The sequence below is a fragment of the Aphanomyces invadans genome, assembly GCF_000520115.1.
Source record: "Aphanomyces invadans strain NJM9701 unplaced genomic scaffold supercont1.14, whole genome shotgun sequence".
Taxonomy (NCBI): Eukaryota; Oomycota; class Saprolegniomycetes; order Saprolegniales; family Verrucalvaceae; genus Aphanomyces; species Aphanomyces invadans.
The window spans coordinates 313,929-328,994 of record NW_008580159.1 but is presented as its reverse complement, the minus strand read 5'-3'; the positions used below and the strand labels follow the sequence as shown (position 1 = coordinate 328,994).

Below are 15,066 nucleotides of genomic sequence, written 5' to 3'. Positions count from 1 at the left end.
TGTTTAATGGACACAAGCGACGCCACGCCATGAAATATCAAACCCTTGTGACCCCCGATGGTATGATTGCACATGCATTTGGACCTATCGAAGGCCGACGACATGTTCTGACCATTTTGCGTCAATCCAACTTGGAAAATGTCATTGCCAGTGATGACAGGTTTAGAGGATTTGTCGTCTATGGAGACCCAGCCTACGGCTATTCCAACCTGTTGGCCTCTTCGTTTGGCGGAGCTCGTTTGACAGAAGCTCAAAAGCAAGTGAACAAAAGCATGAGTCGGGTGCGAATAAGTGTGGAATGGCAATTTGGACAGGTTTTGCAGTACTGGCCGATTGTCGACTTCAAAAAAAGAAGCGAGTTGGCAATAGCCCAATATCCAAGATGTACAAGGTTGCTGTATTGTTAACTAACTGCATCACCTGTGATAGAGGTCGCAATACTAATAGCGTGTACTTTGATTTATCTCCTCCAACATTAGAGGAATATTTGCATGTTAACATGGAGTGAAATCATTCAATCATAATTGGTCATGTTCTTACTCGATTTTTCTGCAACAACTTGGATTAACTTTCCCATTTCAATCAACAAACGCTCGAGTTGATCATTGCGCTTGGCGCTCTCGGTCATTTGAGCCAAACGAATACTTTGTTCTTCCTTGTCGAACTCGAGGCGCTCCATTCTATACCCCTTATCGTCAGAGTGTTTTTGCTTTTCGAAATCAAGAAGTTCCAAAAGGCCGAGTCGGTCGCTTCTTCCTTCGTCGCACTGCTGGCTGTTCGCTGTCGCTTGGCAACCCGCTGCTCGGCCTCGAGGCATAATTGCGACCCTGTGGATTCCAGCGAGTCGCGTCGTTTCTGCTCCGTTTCTTTTTCGCATTCTTCTCCTCGTCTCTCGCCTTCCGGCGGTCGACAAGATTCTGTAAGAGCAGCACTTGCTCGGACACCTCTTCTTCACTACCAGTCCCTTTGAGCCGTTGAAACAAACCTGTCCGTTTTCTTGAAAGCACCCAGCATGGCGTCATAGTGATCTCGTGCCGAGCGGTGAGAAATTTCCATCCCAAGACACGCAGAAATGTTCGTGGCAACCGTCTTCCAGCGGAGCGTGAGTGCGCCGTACTCGCCATCAAAAGGCTCGACACGAAGAACTTCTCGAAGCAAGGCGAGGTCCATTTCGGTGCTCCAAGCGAGCTGCTTTTGGATAGGTTTTCCCATCGACTTGAGCTGAGGAAGGTAGACGTACAATACGCTGCCACAGCTCAATTTGATTGGCTATGGCACTTCACAGACTTCGGGGTGGAAAGTCGGTAAACCACCCCACTTTCCAGACCAGCGTTCAAGCAAAGTCTGAATTCTTCGGAGTTCGAATCGAAGTTCAAGTCCGGAAACTTAGGATTCCGGACTTGCTAAACGTCCCTAATGTCCATGGAAATCCACACAAATGCACGACGAAGAAATGCTCAATCTGATTGGCTATAAATCTAAAAAATCGAATGGATATATTTTAATTGGTGTAAAATTGAGGGCAAAAACGGAAATGCCGGTCGGTCGAGTGGGTTTACTTGGAAATTTCCTGGATAAACAATTTACAGGTTCATGGGGTTGGGGGTGTTTACAGGGGCGCCGCAAGTAGGGGGCAATAACACGAGGAATCCAGATTCAAAAGTGCGAGAGAAGTTGGTAGAGCGTCAATGGCTCTTGTGCGTGAAATGGATGTTGTCGTACCCCTTCGTCATGAAACCACCCCCGCGCCACTTTGTCATGTCCTGTGGAGCCGCCACCAAGTCTTGCTTCCTCAGGCTGCCACGTAGACTCCGTACTGGGCTTGCGAAAACCATCCGACTCGCTGGTGTCGCGGCCAACATGACCGACACGAGAAGTGAGCCACGACGTACCGTACTTTAATTGTGTAGCATTGGTTCGTACAAGTCAGCCTTCGATGCGTTGAGTGGTTTGCGCATTCACCGCCGCTTCAGGTCGTGTGGAAACTCCTTCACGTCGTTCGTGTCTCCTTCCAAGTTCGGGAACGACGGCCACCGTGGTCCTTGCACCATTGGCGCTTCCAATGCACGCGATCACGAACATTTCGCCAGCCGCCACGAGTTTGTGGCGAATGCACCTCCTCTTCAGATTGTCTTCATGATACAAAGTGCACTCGACGGCGGTCGGTGACGGTGCATCCAATTGCAAACCATGCTCCGTCAAAGCCAACTGAACGGATGTGTTGACAAGCCAGGACTTCGGCGTGGTGGAAAGGCAGGTCGCTGAATGCAGCAGCAGCAGTGGTCTGGCAGCATGGTCGACGTCACGCCATGACCCGGTCTTGGTAGCGGCACCGCCCCTGCGACCACATCGTGGTAGTTCAGACGTCCTCCTACCTGAATTACGATGGGCGTCGTCGGTTGGCTCGTACACGAAAAAACGCTCGAGTTGCCTCATGAAAGGGGGCCCAGTTGACTCACACGTGCATCCACGCGAAAAGGATCAACCACGATGCCCCGAACGAGAGGATGGGTGTGGGAACACTAGGTGACCAAACAGACTCATGGGGACGCCAGCGCATTGCATGCTTGTACTGCGACAGCAGTCTCGCTGGCTAATTCGCATGACGAAGCACTTGGCGCTGTACTGCCTCACTATGCCGGAGCCCGTGAAGGCATGGGCCGCGCATGGTGTCGTGACGTCTTCCTCGGCCGCCATCAGTCCCAAAGTCAGTTATCAAGCACTGCCGCTACATGTTTTTACGACGACGTCAAACTGGAAGATGACAGTCACGTCGATGCACACAACGCAGCGCTTCCGCCTCCCCACACGAGCCAACGTCATCCACACCACAATAACAAGACCAGGATAGCAGCGCATAGCCCAAAGTGCGGGGCGCTACAACTCTTGGCCGAAATGGAGGAAGGTCTCCTAGCTGTCAGAATATCTGGCGCCGACCAAAGAAGTAGGCATATTTGTAAAGCGTATGAAGCATGGTCGAAGCAACGGAAGGCAAGCACTGATGATGTTGATAGGAGTTGTTGACTCGGGCCCTCGTCAGCACGAATTAACGACCCAAGACGTGCCTAGTGCTGAATGGAGGGTCTTTTTTGCATCCTTTGGTTATGCCCTTCCTTCGTAGCGTTCGATCGAGCTGCTTATGGCGGCGCCACACTGGCGATAGCACTAGAGCTGACCAAACCAAAAAATGCAGTTCACTTGCTTCAACGAGTTGCGCGAGACGAAACATTCCGAACAACCTTCTCCCGAGACTTCGTGGTGGCAAGTCCTATCCGAGACACTGTCACGTTCTCTGTTTTAAAACTTCCTTGGACCCGACAACGTGCTGACCCCGTTTCGAGGTTTGTAGACTCAAGGGCGACGGCAATCAGCGAATGAATTCCGCTCATAAACTGGTATCGTGCACTGGCCTGGACCAAGTGCCGATCTCCGTCGACCTGAACAGGTCCGCACAAACCGACGACACCACACCATCTAGTGACAGGCATGTCGGCGATGGCAAAACCCCGAAACCCCGAACTCTCAAGAATTGCATGGCGTTTAAATGAATATGCTTAAATAAATATCCATTTTGCAGAACCCTAACATTTAAATGATTCTCAGGTATTAGCCAATCAGTCGAAGGAAAGTGGATCCAAAAATATCGCCAATCTTTCCAAGGCCGACGCCGCGGCAACTTCGAGCTCCTATCTTGCCATGGGCTCCCTTCTCTCGACCAACGAGAACGTCGACGGAGACTGTATTATCATGACACCTCTAGAGATCACAGCGTTCTACTCGAATCTACAGACGTTTGTTGCTGCCAAGTTCGACAAGAAGCACCGCGTGAAAACGTCGGCGACCGCGGCTTCAGTCCAGGCAATCCTTGTCCAGCAGGTCCATCCATTGTTTGTCCCTCCCGTTGAACCGTTGATTCCATTTGGACGCTTATCTCGTGCGAATTCGGTCGATTCGCTCCATGCAGATACGCTATCCCCAGAAGAGGAAGCAGTCAAAACCCTGAACGGTCGTTGCGACCATGACACCGCCGCGCTCTTCGCAGCAATTCAAGCATTCGAGGCTTCGTGCAAGTCGCCAGACGAATTCTGCCATGGACTTGCGCATTATAAACGAGCAGTCAAGTTATGGTCCAGTCACCTCGCGACATGCAATTCCAATCTGGACGCGATTCCTAAGATCTTGACTGCCAAGGCCGGCATTGCTGCAGCCAAGTTCGCCTACCGTCATCCAACAATGGATGCTCGGTTGGCCCAGCTTCACATCGCCAAGGTGCTGGAAGAAGGCACGCCATTTTACTCGCGGACGTTGAGCCACCACATAACGCTACTGGAGAAGCAGCAGGCGTGGGATGAAAGGCTCATGTGCAAAAGCGCCAAGGACACGAACCAACTCAGCGCATTCGTCGATCGGAGCGTGATCGAGACGATCTTTAACTTGGTGTCGCTGGCCCCGTTCTTCGAAGACAACCTTGTCCTGGAAGCAGTGGAGGTGGCCAGTTTGTTCCAGGTGTGGCGACTCCGCATCGTCGCCCGTAGCTAACATTGCAGCGCGGGTTGAACCTAGGTCCATCCAAAGCAATTCTGGTGGTGTGTCGTACACAGCTGTGTCAAGACAAACCAGTGCGAGCTATTGCTCTGGATGATGCCAGAGACGCCGATTGTGACGAGAAGTGAGCATGTCGATGCATTCGTTGACGCAAAACTGTTTGATGCCGCCAAATCAATCGCTCGGGATGCTAAGGACCCTGGCGAGCAACGCAAGCTTTTCGAATCCATTCAACGCGCCAACCTCTCGAGTCAACAGCCAGACATGGAGCCCGCCCCAGCGCGGCAAGTTGCTGTTGCCAGCCACGATGGTTCCATTTAACCACGCTTATGAACCAAGCAACGCCTTGGTGCACAATGCCACGTCAGAGGTGGGACTCACCGCATTAGGAACACACCGCTCTCCATGGTTTCGCCCCGTACTCGCTCTAACAAAACACACTCCTCCGCAGCTACAACATCGGCTACGCTTGCAGAGATGCCCACCGCCCACCGCACGCTGCTCCATCGTCAACCCGTCGCCGCAACTTGGGGTTTCCTGCAGCCACAAGATCGATCGTGCAATAAAATCGTAGGAGTGATGGTCTTTCTCGCACACTACCCAACTTCCAGTTACTTAAATGAAGGGAATTGCTGTACATCTCAGCCACGTTCTATCGACGCCAAGGAGGGATGCACCGGTGAGTAGCTCCTCGGAGAAATTCACGATTGTGTGGCAGCTAAGCTGCGCTCGTGCTGCCCTCGTTTCCGTGGGATCTGACATCGTCTTTCGGTGGTGGGGTCAAAGAGTTGTTACTTTACTGAAAGGAAAGAACCAACATTCTGAATTCACGTTTCAATCGGGTGGCGAAGAGGACTTTCCAATAGGATGGCGAGTGCAGACTACGTGTCTGCCAAGCTCAGCGGCATGGACATTGCCGTCGAAGAGAAGAAGTTTGGACGCCGCAACCACTTGCTTGCGATTGAAGAAGATGTGCAGCGCCAGTGGGAGGAAGCTAAGGTCTTTCAAGGCAGCGTGGAGGACGGCAAGAAGAAGTTTCTCGCCACGTTTCCGTTCCCGTACATGAACGGGATGATGCACATTGGTCACGGTTTCACGATCACGAAGGCCGAGTTCGCGACGCGATACCACCGCCTCAAGGGCGAGAACGCGCTCTTCCCGTTTGCGTTTCATTGCACGGGCATGCCGATCCAGGCCGCAGCGAACAAGTTGAAGGCCGAGTTGGATGAGTTCGGGTTTCCCCCTCAATTCCCCATTGAAGTCGTCGAGCCACCGCCGGCGCCTGCCGCGCAAACGTCCGAGAACAAGGCCAAAGGCAAGAAGTCCAAGTTGGTTGCCAAAACTGGCGGCGTCGTGCGCCAATACGACATCTTAACCAAAATGATTGACGACAAGGAGCTCATCCCCAAGTTCACCGACCCGACTTTCTGGCTGCAATACTTTCCACCGTTTGGCGAAGCTCACTTGCGCCGCTTCGGGCTTGCAGTGGACTGGCGCCGGTCGTTCATCACGACCGACGTGAATCCGTTCTACGACGCCTTCATTCGATGGCAATTGAATACGCTCAAGGAACGCTCCCGCATCTCCCGCGGCAAACGGCCCAATGTGTACTCGCCGCTGGACAAACAGAACTGTGCCGACCATGACCGCGCGTCCGGTGAAGGCGTCGGGCCCCAAGAATACACGATCGTGAAGCTCGCGGTGAAAACGCCGTTGCCTGCCCGTTTGAGTTCGCTCTCCGGGTACAACGTGTACTTGGCGCCGGCGACGCTGCGCCCAGAGACCATGTATGGCCAAACAAACTGCTTTGTGCTTCCAGACGGCGACTATGGCGCGTACCGCATCAACGAGACGGACGTGTTTTTGATCTCGCGCCGATCTGCGCTGAACCTGGCCCATCAAGATTACTCGCGCACGTGGGGCCAAGTGGAATGCCTCCTCGAACTCAAGGGGTGGGACCTCTTGGGGTTGCCGCTGCGGGCGCCGAACGCCGTGTACGACACCGTGTACACGCTGCCATTGCTGACCATCTCGATGGGCAAGGGGACCGGTGTCGTCACGAGTGTGCCGAGTGACGCCCCGGACGATTTTGCCGCGCTCCGCGACTTGAAGCAAAAGCCTGCGATGCGTGAAAAGTACAACTTGACGGACGAGATGGTGCTCCCGTTCGAAGTCGTGCCGATCATTGACATTCCTGGTTACGGCACGACGGCAGCTGTCGCAGTGTGCGACGAGCTCAAGATTCAATCGCAGAACGATAAAGACAAGCTGGCGAAGGCCAAGGACTTGGTCTACCTCAAGGGGTTCTACGAAGGCGTGATGCTTGTGGGTAGCCAAGCCGGCAAGAAGGTGTGCGATGCCAAGGCGGCTGTTCGCAAGGAGCTCCTCGATGCAGGCCATGCCATCCCGTACTGGGAACCCGAGTCCACCGTCATGAGTCGCACGGGCGACGAGTGCGTCGTTGCTCATTTGGACCAGTGGTACTTGCTCTACGGCGCGGACGACTGGAAAGCCCGCGTGAGCTCGCATATCGAAAACCCCAACACGTTCAGCACGTACAACCCGATCGCGCTTGGCGAGTACCGATCGACGTTGGAGTGGTTGAAGGAATGGGCGCCGTGCCGCCAGTTTGGGCTCGGGACCAAGCTCCCCTGGGACACGGAATTCGTTGTCGAGTCATTGTCCGATTCGACGATTTACATGGCGTACTACACCATCGCGCACCACTTGCAGGTACCCCCGCGTTGTTGCGACCGCAATTTCTGTCTCGATTTTTTGATTTCATTGTGCGTAGAGCAACGTGGACGGCTCGAGAGGTGGCCCGCACGGCATCACGGCGGCCGACTTGACCAAGGAAGTGTTTGACTTTATCTTTTTGAAGGGTCCCGCTCCGACCAACTCGAAGATCTCGGTGGACGTGTGGCGCCAGCTCCAAGCTGAATTCGAGTACTGGTACCCCGTCGACTTGCGTGTGTCAGGCAAGGACTTGATTCGCAACCACTTGACCATGTGCCTGTACAACCACGCGGAAATCTGGGCCGACGACGCGTCCAAGTGGCCGCGCAGCTTTTTCACAAACGGCCACGTGCTGGTGGATGCAGAAAAGATGTCCAAGTCGAAGGGCAACTTTTTAACGTTGGAGCACTGTTTCAACGAGTACGGCGCGGACGCGACACGGTTTGCGTGCGCCGACGCCGGCGACTCGATGGATGACGCCAACTTTTCGCGGGACACTGCCAACATGGCGATCTTGCGCTTGACGACGGAAGAAGAATGGATCAAGAAGACGCTGGACGACGTCGCGGCGCTCCGCACGGGCGCGCTCAACTTTAACGACAAGATGTTTCACGCGCAAATGGACGAAATCATCACGACGACGGCGGCGCACTTTGACGCGATGCAATGGCGCGACGGGTTCCAGACGAGCTTCTTCGAGCTCCAGATCGCGCGCGACGCCTACCGCGACATTTGCACGCGCGGCGAGTTTGGCTTGCACAAGGACGTGATCGTGCGGTTCATCGAGGCGCAGACCATCATGTTGGCGCCAATCTGTCCGCACATTTGCGAACACTTTTGGAAGTTGCTGGGCAAGCCCGGGTTTGTCTCGAACGCGGCGTGGCCCGCCGTCACGGGCCCCACGGACTATACTCTTCTTCGCGCGGGCGACTTTTTGACCAAGTCCCTCAAGCACTTCCGCGACGCTGTCATGAAGGGAGATGCTGCCAAGGGCAAGAAGAAACCTGTCGTCGAAGCCAAGAAACCCACGCATGCCCATGTGTACCTCGCCAACGAGTTCCCGACGTGGCAGCAGACCGTGCTCACGTTTATGGCCGGACTCTTTGACAAGTCGACGAAGACGTTCCCGGCCGACTTTATGGCCAAGCTCAAGCTCCTCCTCAACGACCACGAAGCACTGAAGAAGAACACCAAGAACGTGATGCAGTTTGCTTCGTTTGTCAAGGCCGACGCCGAGCTGCGTGGTCACGAGGCCATCGAACTCAGGTACGGAGGACAACGTTGTCGTCGTCGACACTCATTGTGGTGCAGCATGCCATTTGACCAAAAGGCTGTCCTCGAGAGCAACAAGCTGTACTTGCTCAAGTCGCTCGACCTGCATGACATCGCGGTACGTTGGTCTGCTGATTGTGGCATCGAATGGTCACGTGGGTTTAGTTTTACTACGTTGACGGCCACGCCGCGGTGGAAGGCGGCGACGCCAAGAAGATCGAAGTTGCCGCTCCTGGAAAGCCCACCATCTATCTCTACGCCGTCGACTTGTAAGCGCTGTAGCCACCGACGGATCGGGTCCATCCGCCGCCCGCCAGAGCCGTCGCTGCAGTAGCTGCCTCGTGCTTGAATATGTACGCCAGCATGTGCTTCGATCGAGTACCTCTCCCTTTCGCACCGTGGCAGCGAGTTCGATGAGTGTGGTTCCGTGCGTCGAGCGCACGGGCGATGGAAGCATCTCGGACGTATTGACAAGTGCATGCGCATGGCATGCGATGGCTAGCTACCACACATAAGGAATCAACGTGGCGCGCTGGGCGGTGCGAGCGGCTGGAAATGTGTCCAAGTACCAGCCTTTTCCCCGATGGGCAGAGATGGCTTGGTTCGTCGACACCCACAGAGCAATCCACCAAACGTTTTCGTTCCGGCCTTGGGTCATGAGGACAAAGGCCACGTACAGGAGCACTTCACACAAGTAGAGCGGACTCCACGTCAAGTCAAACCAGTCGCCCTTCGGGACGCCGTACGATGGATTCGGCGACGCGGCTTTCAGCGACGCCAAGATCGCGTTGCATTTCATTTGATGTGCAGAGGCGACGAGGAAGAGCCCGACGCCGCTGAGAAGAAGGAGGATGTCAAACCAGGCCAAGGACAGCGGCGTCTTGGCGCCGTTGTCCAACACGATCGACAGCGACACCAAAATGTAGTGCCCCGTGCCAAGTATCAGGGCTACGTAACGAAGATGAAGAGGAGGCCAATACGAGGAAGCGCACCTGCGGCATGCATGGTCGAGTTGCCAAATTGTGTGATGGACACACTCTCCAGCATGCGACGAAACAAGTGGCATTCGAGGCACACAAGGCAGAGGAGCGTCGCACCCGAACATGCCAAAGGAGACGACGGCGACGTGCTCCACAGGAAGACGAGCGCAAGGACGAGACCATTCCACGTCCACCCGACGAAGTAGAAGTACCCAAACCAACTCTTGCGCACCTGCAGCAGCATCACAGACATGAGCACTTTCAGGACTGCAGTCGTGCACCATCAGGACGGAGGGCGTCGAGCTCGATTGGAGACGTCCATGGAGAGACAAGCGACGAAGCGGTGGGAATACAGTGCTCAGGAACGCAGTCAGGCTCAGGACCACCCAAACCGTTCGCACGAGCGCATTGATCGTAGATGCATGGTGCGCGACGATCGCTTCAAGGTGCATCGTCGAATTTTGCGTCTCGGTAAAACGCAACACAGCGTTAAATCTAAAACCGGAATGGAAACCAATCCGGGTTGGTTGGATACATACGTTAAAGTAAAAACGTCATGCGTTGAATCAAAAACCAAAATTGATCGCAATTGAATATGGATGCGATCACGGCATTCACGACGGATGGATTGGCGTCGGCGAAGGCGGCAGATCAGCTCTTTGTTACTCTAACGTACGCCCAGAGTCTGGACGGATCCATTGCTGCCACGCGAGGTACATGCTCCTTGCCGCGGCGACGACATCACGTGCCCTGCACATCCCCCTTAGGACAACCCACCATTCTCAGCGGTGCTGCCTCCATGGCGATGACCCATCAATTGCGCGCCATGCACGATGGTATACTCGTTGGTATCGGGACTGTTCTGGCCGACAATCCGTCACTCACTGTTCGTTTGGTCGAAGGTACGTCTTTCCGGTCGCATTTCTGCTGTTGACATGGCTCAACCGCAGGAAAGAATCCACAGCCATTGATTGTTGATGGCGACCTTATTTGCCCCCTCACATGCAAACTTTTCACGCACCCGACGTGCACGAAGCCCTGGCTGCTTACCGTTGACGATGGGTGGAGCAAAGGTGAGCCGTCGAGGGCATCGTCACCGTTCTGATGTTTGGACAGATAAACTGGCGCGAAAGGCTGCGTTGGAAGCCGCTGGAGCTATCGTCATATTGTGCGCTGCCTCTTCAACTCGTCGTGTACACCTCGAGGACGCTTTCCGTACGTGAGGGCGTCATGCATCTCGTTCAACACAAGGGTGAACTAGGTCGCGTGCATGCACGTGGCATTGCGAGCGTGATGGTCGAAGGCGGGGCATCCATTCTAACAAGTTGCCTCGCTGCGCAAGCTACCAACTGTCGGGTACTCAGCCACGGCATTGTCACGATCGCTCCAATCTTTGTAAGTGAATCCTCAACAGGGACGTTTGGCCAAGTTGCGCGATAGATCGGCGGCTTGCATGGTGTTACGACGCTGCTTCCAGCATATCCGCGTCTTCATCCTGTGCAAATGGCACCTTTCGGCAACGATATCGTGATGTTTGGGCCCTTCGTTCCACCGCAATAGGCACCCTCTTTAGGCCGTCACCGTCGCAGCCACCTCGGCGTTCGACAACACTTCTGTAGCGTTCTACACAACAAGCACATAACGACAGGTGCAATCTATCCACCAGGCTGCGCAGATCAAGAAGGAGACCTCACTCGCAGCACCTGCCTCCGTTTGGGCGACAGACTTTACTGTGGGTGCTTTCGTGCCGCCGCCTCAGCATGACCTCGGAGTGACCCAGGAATCAAATCGAATTCTCAAGCCATTATGTCGAACCAATCGGCTCGCAGGAAACGTGCCACGTCAAAAACGGGGCATTCTCATTGGCTCAATGACCATATCCGGATGTATTATCCGTACTGCGTTTGTGATCGACGGATTGCGCCACTACGAAATCCACCCGGCGCGATGACGAGCGTCACGACATGGGAGATCGTCCAAGCCACCATCGCCGCGGAGACCACCAAGCAGGTTGTTGTCCTCTTTGACGCTCCGTGGTCTGCTGCCAAGTCGAAGAAGGCGCAGGCGAATTTGGAAACGCTCCTTGGCCCTCAGCGCAGTGACTTGGTGCGGCGTTTGTCCGATGTGTGAGTGAACTTACTTGACTGTGTCGGCATGCAGGTGTACGTGCGCGTCGACGCATCGCAGATCGATGATGATGAAGTGTTCGACCTTGGCGTTGGCGAGCTGCCCTACATCCAAGTGTACGCCCAAGGCAAGGTCGTCGCTGGTCTGGATGCGTCGGACGCGTTGGTAAGACGGCGTCACGTCGTTGTTAAGTTGAAGGGTCTCCATGACAGGTCGCACGCAATCTGGTGCGGTACATTGGGTGGCATGCTGGAGACATCGTCGCCAACAGTTCGTCGTTGATTCTCTCCAAAGCGAGCTCTCATCGTCGCGATATTGTCAGGTCCATTGCCCCAAGTCGACTACACCAAGCTCACTGCCCTCGTGGACTCCATCACCAAGGGCGAAACAGACTTCATCGCCAACTGCGCCAATGTATCGGCTGCGATTTGGGGCGCCTTCTTCGAGGCCAAGCGGCCGGTGAACTGGGCTGGGTTTTACCTCAACCGTCCCGTGGAAGGGTCGAACACGAGGCTGTTAGTGCTCGGACCCTTTCACGGAAAACCCGCGTGCAAGCGCATTCAAATGCACAGCGGAGTCTGCGGCACCGCGGCCTCCACTCGAGTCATCCAGGTAAATCGCATCCGTGCACTGCGTCATGTGACGTAGTTGTGTGCAGCGCATCCCGAACGTGAGCGAGTTTCCAGGCCACATTGCGTGTGACTCTGCGTCGGCATCTGAGATCGTCGTCCCAATCGTCGTGGACGGCAACTTGGTCGGAGTCCTCGACTTGGACTGCCCGGAATTGAACGGATTCCGCCAGGACGATGCCGATGGGCTCCAGGCAATCGTCGACTTGTTTGCGAACCGCACGCACTGGGACTCTTTGACCCTTGCCGTGCGCAACTTGCCGTTGGAGCCCCACCCAGAACACTAGCCCATTGTTAAAGAGAGCCATGAAACACGCTGTCTTGGCCATCGTGACAATGACCACGGTCCACCCATTTTTCACCGCGGTGCCGCCACGTGAATCGCGTTGTGCGTTGGAATGCGCTCATGGCGCAATCAGAGTCGCTCAGGAACTTTCGAGCAGTAATCGCTCTGCCCCTCGAACGAGAGCGTCGTGATAGCTGAATCCGATGGATTCGTCGCCATGCGTCTTTCGCCACCGAATCATTGTAACCACATCGATCCATGTCACCGAGATCCACGTCCGACTTTGCACTCAGCCACGTGCGATGAACTTCCGAGCCACGTCGCTCTTGTCCAGCGAGTCACGCCCATTTGTTCATCCCAATGCGTCGAGGCCTTCTCTGTGTAATGCTCAAACGTGAGGCGGCATGCACTCACGACAACATCTCGGCGCCTGGACGATACGATCCCAACGATTCATGGCAACTTCAGATGCGCCTTGCGATGCACGCGGACCAGCCGAATCACAGCGCCGACAGCAACGGCCGTATCGGCTCCACACCAAGATGGGAAAAGAGGAACGGGTTAGCTTACATCTTGGCACATTCGACGTCTTACCAACTTGACGTGCCGAACTTGTGGAAAAGACTTGAACATGGCGCTGCTCTCCCTCATGAAATCCATGGGGTTGTCCGCCGTGCCCGTCTGCCCTTCTTGATGGCAATCTCATTCCTTACACCGCTTAAGTGGACGTTGCTGGGGCGACCGTCGGGTCTTCGGCAGCCATCTTTTGCAGCTGCTCGAAAATCTTGATTGGCGCCGACAACCCAAACAGCTTGATGAGGCCGGATGGAAACGTTCCGCCAAAGTCGACGTGGGCGTACACGATCGCGTCGCATTTCGCTGGGTCACTCGCGTGGGGAATCAAGAGATATCCTGTCAAGAGCGCGTGGGCGCGGGAATACCCTGTCTTCCTCCCGAATTCGTCGGCAGACGTGATGGAGCGAGACGCGATGGCGATCCGTCCATCGGGAAGGCGCTTGGTAGTCGTGACGACACAAAAGTCGCGCGGATCGATGATCATGAACCCATGCGTCTCAAAGTATCGTAAATCGGTGGTGTCGTCAAATGTGTGGACCACGCTCCCGGTCCTCGTGAACTTGTCGAGGCGTGGTCCCATCTTGATATCTGCCAGGATGCGTGCACACGTGTCAACCGACGCCTGGACCTTTCCTACAGTCTTCATGGCAGGCCATTCGCTATTCTGCACATCTCCCCAGAACACTTGGATGCCCTTGCGCCTCTTGCCGGGTCCGACATTCCACGTAGATGGAATGATCCCTTGCCCGCAGACCCGCGCAAGAAGCATCGCCACTGTTTCTTCCTTGAATGCCTCAACGTTCTTTCGCACGACAGACAGCTCCAGCACGGGATGCAGCCACGCAGAGTCTGGCAAAGGTTTGTCGTCGGCGTCGCCTGTGCTGCTCATTCTCGTGTGCTTGACATGTCTATCCGGATAATCGTACATGTTGAAGGAATCGTGGAATGTATGTCGTCGTCCTTCGATGTGAGAACCGTTGAGCGGCGACCAACGGTGCCGCCGCCCGTGGCGACATGGCGCTGGTCAGGTGCGCCGCCCATCTCTCATGCGTTCAGCACTTTGACGCGCCAACGACGCGATCTTTTTCGCGCGCAGGGTCACAACATGGACAGCTTGGTCACGATGGACTTGGACGGATAGCACTCGGAAGGATGTCCATCGTGGTTGCACGGAGCATGTGGTAGTACATCGCTTTCACAAGAGTCTCAGATTGCACTACCATCGATTGTCCGACGCACTCGCTCTTGCCAATGCGCTCCTTGGGTCGTCATGTCCAATGTTCTATTCTCTACACTTGACGAGGTCGGCGAGCATGTTGTCGCTGCCAAAATAGGCTGTTGTAGTTCAGCTCCGTGGACGCTGTTGAAGTTTCCCGCGCTCATGGAAGACAAGGCATTCGGATCCGGAAACGAAGAACTAGGTGACGAAAGGTCATGGCCAAGATCATCATTGCGTTGTTGATGTCTACCAGCGACGGTATAGCGTCGTTAAAGGACGAGCTTCAAGCTCGTCATGCATACGCCAGTAGGAAGAACAACTGAACATAGGAAAGGAGCATTATGAACAACATCAATTCACTTCTCGGTTTGCGTCCTTGGTCCTGAGTCGCTTGCTGATCGCTTGCTGCCGGTAACCCTCTGCTTGGCTGTCGTTCTACACACAGCCACACGCAAAAGTTCAAGAGACGCCGTGATGGAAACATGTCAGGACGGTCTGCCGCCCACCTTGTTCACTTGTCTTGATTGCCAAGAGAACTCCAGCAAGGGGATGGATGGCTTTGACGGCGCGCCCGCGGCAAGTTGGTGTGCGTGTCTGTTGCCACGGTTCTGTTGACGCAACCTTTGGGCGTTTGGCGACGAAAAAGTGCATGTGATTGGTGGAATTTCAGCGAATGAGCAAGGAAGGTCTCGGCAT

General features: G+C 54.9%; 6 protein-coding genes across 8 annotated transcripts; 4 read left to right on the top strand and 2 right to left on the bottom strand.

The window, feature by feature from the left end:
* Positions 1-3,644: 3,644 nt before the first annotated feature.
* Positions 3,645-5,180, top strand: H310_07485 (hypothetical protein). The gene is made up of 2 exons (XM_008872858.1): positions 3,645-4,506; positions 4,564-5,180. The coding sequence occupies exons 1-2, from the start codon at positions 3,697-3,699 to the stop codon at positions 4,864-4,866; spliced, it is 1,113 nt and encodes a 370-aa protein (XP_008871080.1). The 5' UTR covers positions 3,645-3,696; the 3' UTR covers positions 4,867-5,180.
* A 219-nt stretch (positions 5,181-5,399) lies between these two features.
* On the top strand, positions 5,400-8,938 carry H310_07484 (leucine-tRNA ligase). Its single transcript, XM_008872857.1, has 4 exons — positions 5,400-7,278; positions 7,340-8,547; positions 8,593-8,671; positions 8,719-8,938. Exons 1-4 carry the CDS (start codon positions 5,413-5,415, stop codon positions 8,824-8,826), a joined length of 3,261 nt encoding a protein of 1,086 aa, XP_008871079.1. The 5' UTR covers positions 5,400-5,412; the 3' UTR covers positions 8,827-8,938.
* A 3-nt stretch (positions 8,939-8,941) lies between these two features.
* On the bottom strand, positions 8,942-9,990 carry H310_07483. 2 transcript variants are annotated; one of them, XM_008872855.1, is made up of 3 exons: positions 9,815-9,990; positions 9,546-9,765; positions 8,942-9,501 (listed from the first exon to the last, which is right to left on the bottom strand). In XM_008872855.1, exons 1-3 carry the CDS (start codon positions 9,983-9,985, stop codon positions 9,056-9,058), a joined length of 837 nt encoding a protein of 278 aa, XP_008871077.1. In that variant the 5' UTR covers positions 9,986-9,990; the 3' UTR covers positions 8,942-9,055. The 2 variants fall into 2 exon arrangements, with proteins under 2 accessions (XP_008871077.1, XP_008871078.1); XM_008872856.1 differs by having other exon boundaries at positions 8,942-9,765.
* Positions 9,991-10,116: 126 nt separating this feature from the next.
* Positions 10,117-11,332, top strand: H310_07482. Of its 2 annotated transcripts, XM_008872854.1 has the most exons (7): positions 10,129-10,246; positions 10,301-10,435; positions 10,484-10,606; positions 10,650-10,748; positions 10,795-10,928; positions 10,974-11,181; positions 11,258-11,332. In XM_008872854.1, the coding sequence occupies exons 1-6, from the start codon at positions 10,129-10,131 to the stop codon at positions 11,091-11,093; spliced, it is 729 nt and encodes a 242-aa protein (XP_008871076.1). In that variant the 3' UTR covers positions 11,094-11,181; positions 11,258-11,332. The 2 variants fall into 2 exon arrangements, with proteins under 2 accessions (XP_008871075.1, XP_008871076.1); XM_008872853.1 differs by having other exon boundaries at positions 10,117-10,246; positions 10,974-11,332.
* An 83-nt stretch (positions 11,333-11,415) lies between these two features.
* On the top strand, positions 11,416-14,081 carry H310_07481 (hypothetical protein; the record flags this gene model as incomplete). Its single annotated transcript, XM_008872852.1, has 5 exons — positions 11,416-11,639; positions 11,694-11,825; positions 11,873-11,930; positions 11,983-12,272; positions 12,319-14,081. Coding segments are annotated over 5 exons (962 nt in total), but the record flags the coding sequence as incomplete, so codon positions are not given.
* H310_07480 (hypothetical protein) lies at positions 13,119-14,481 on the bottom strand. The gene is made up of 2 exons (XM_008872851.1): positions 14,078-14,481; positions 13,119-14,027 (listed from the first exon to the last, which is right to left on the bottom strand). The coding sequence occupies exons 1-2, from the start codon at positions 14,190-14,192 to the stop codon at positions 13,294-13,296; spliced, it is 849 nt and encodes a 282-aa protein (XP_008871073.1). The 5' UTR covers positions 14,193-14,481; the 3' UTR covers positions 13,119-13,293.
* Between the last annotated feature and the right edge of the window lie 585 nt (positions 14,482-15,066).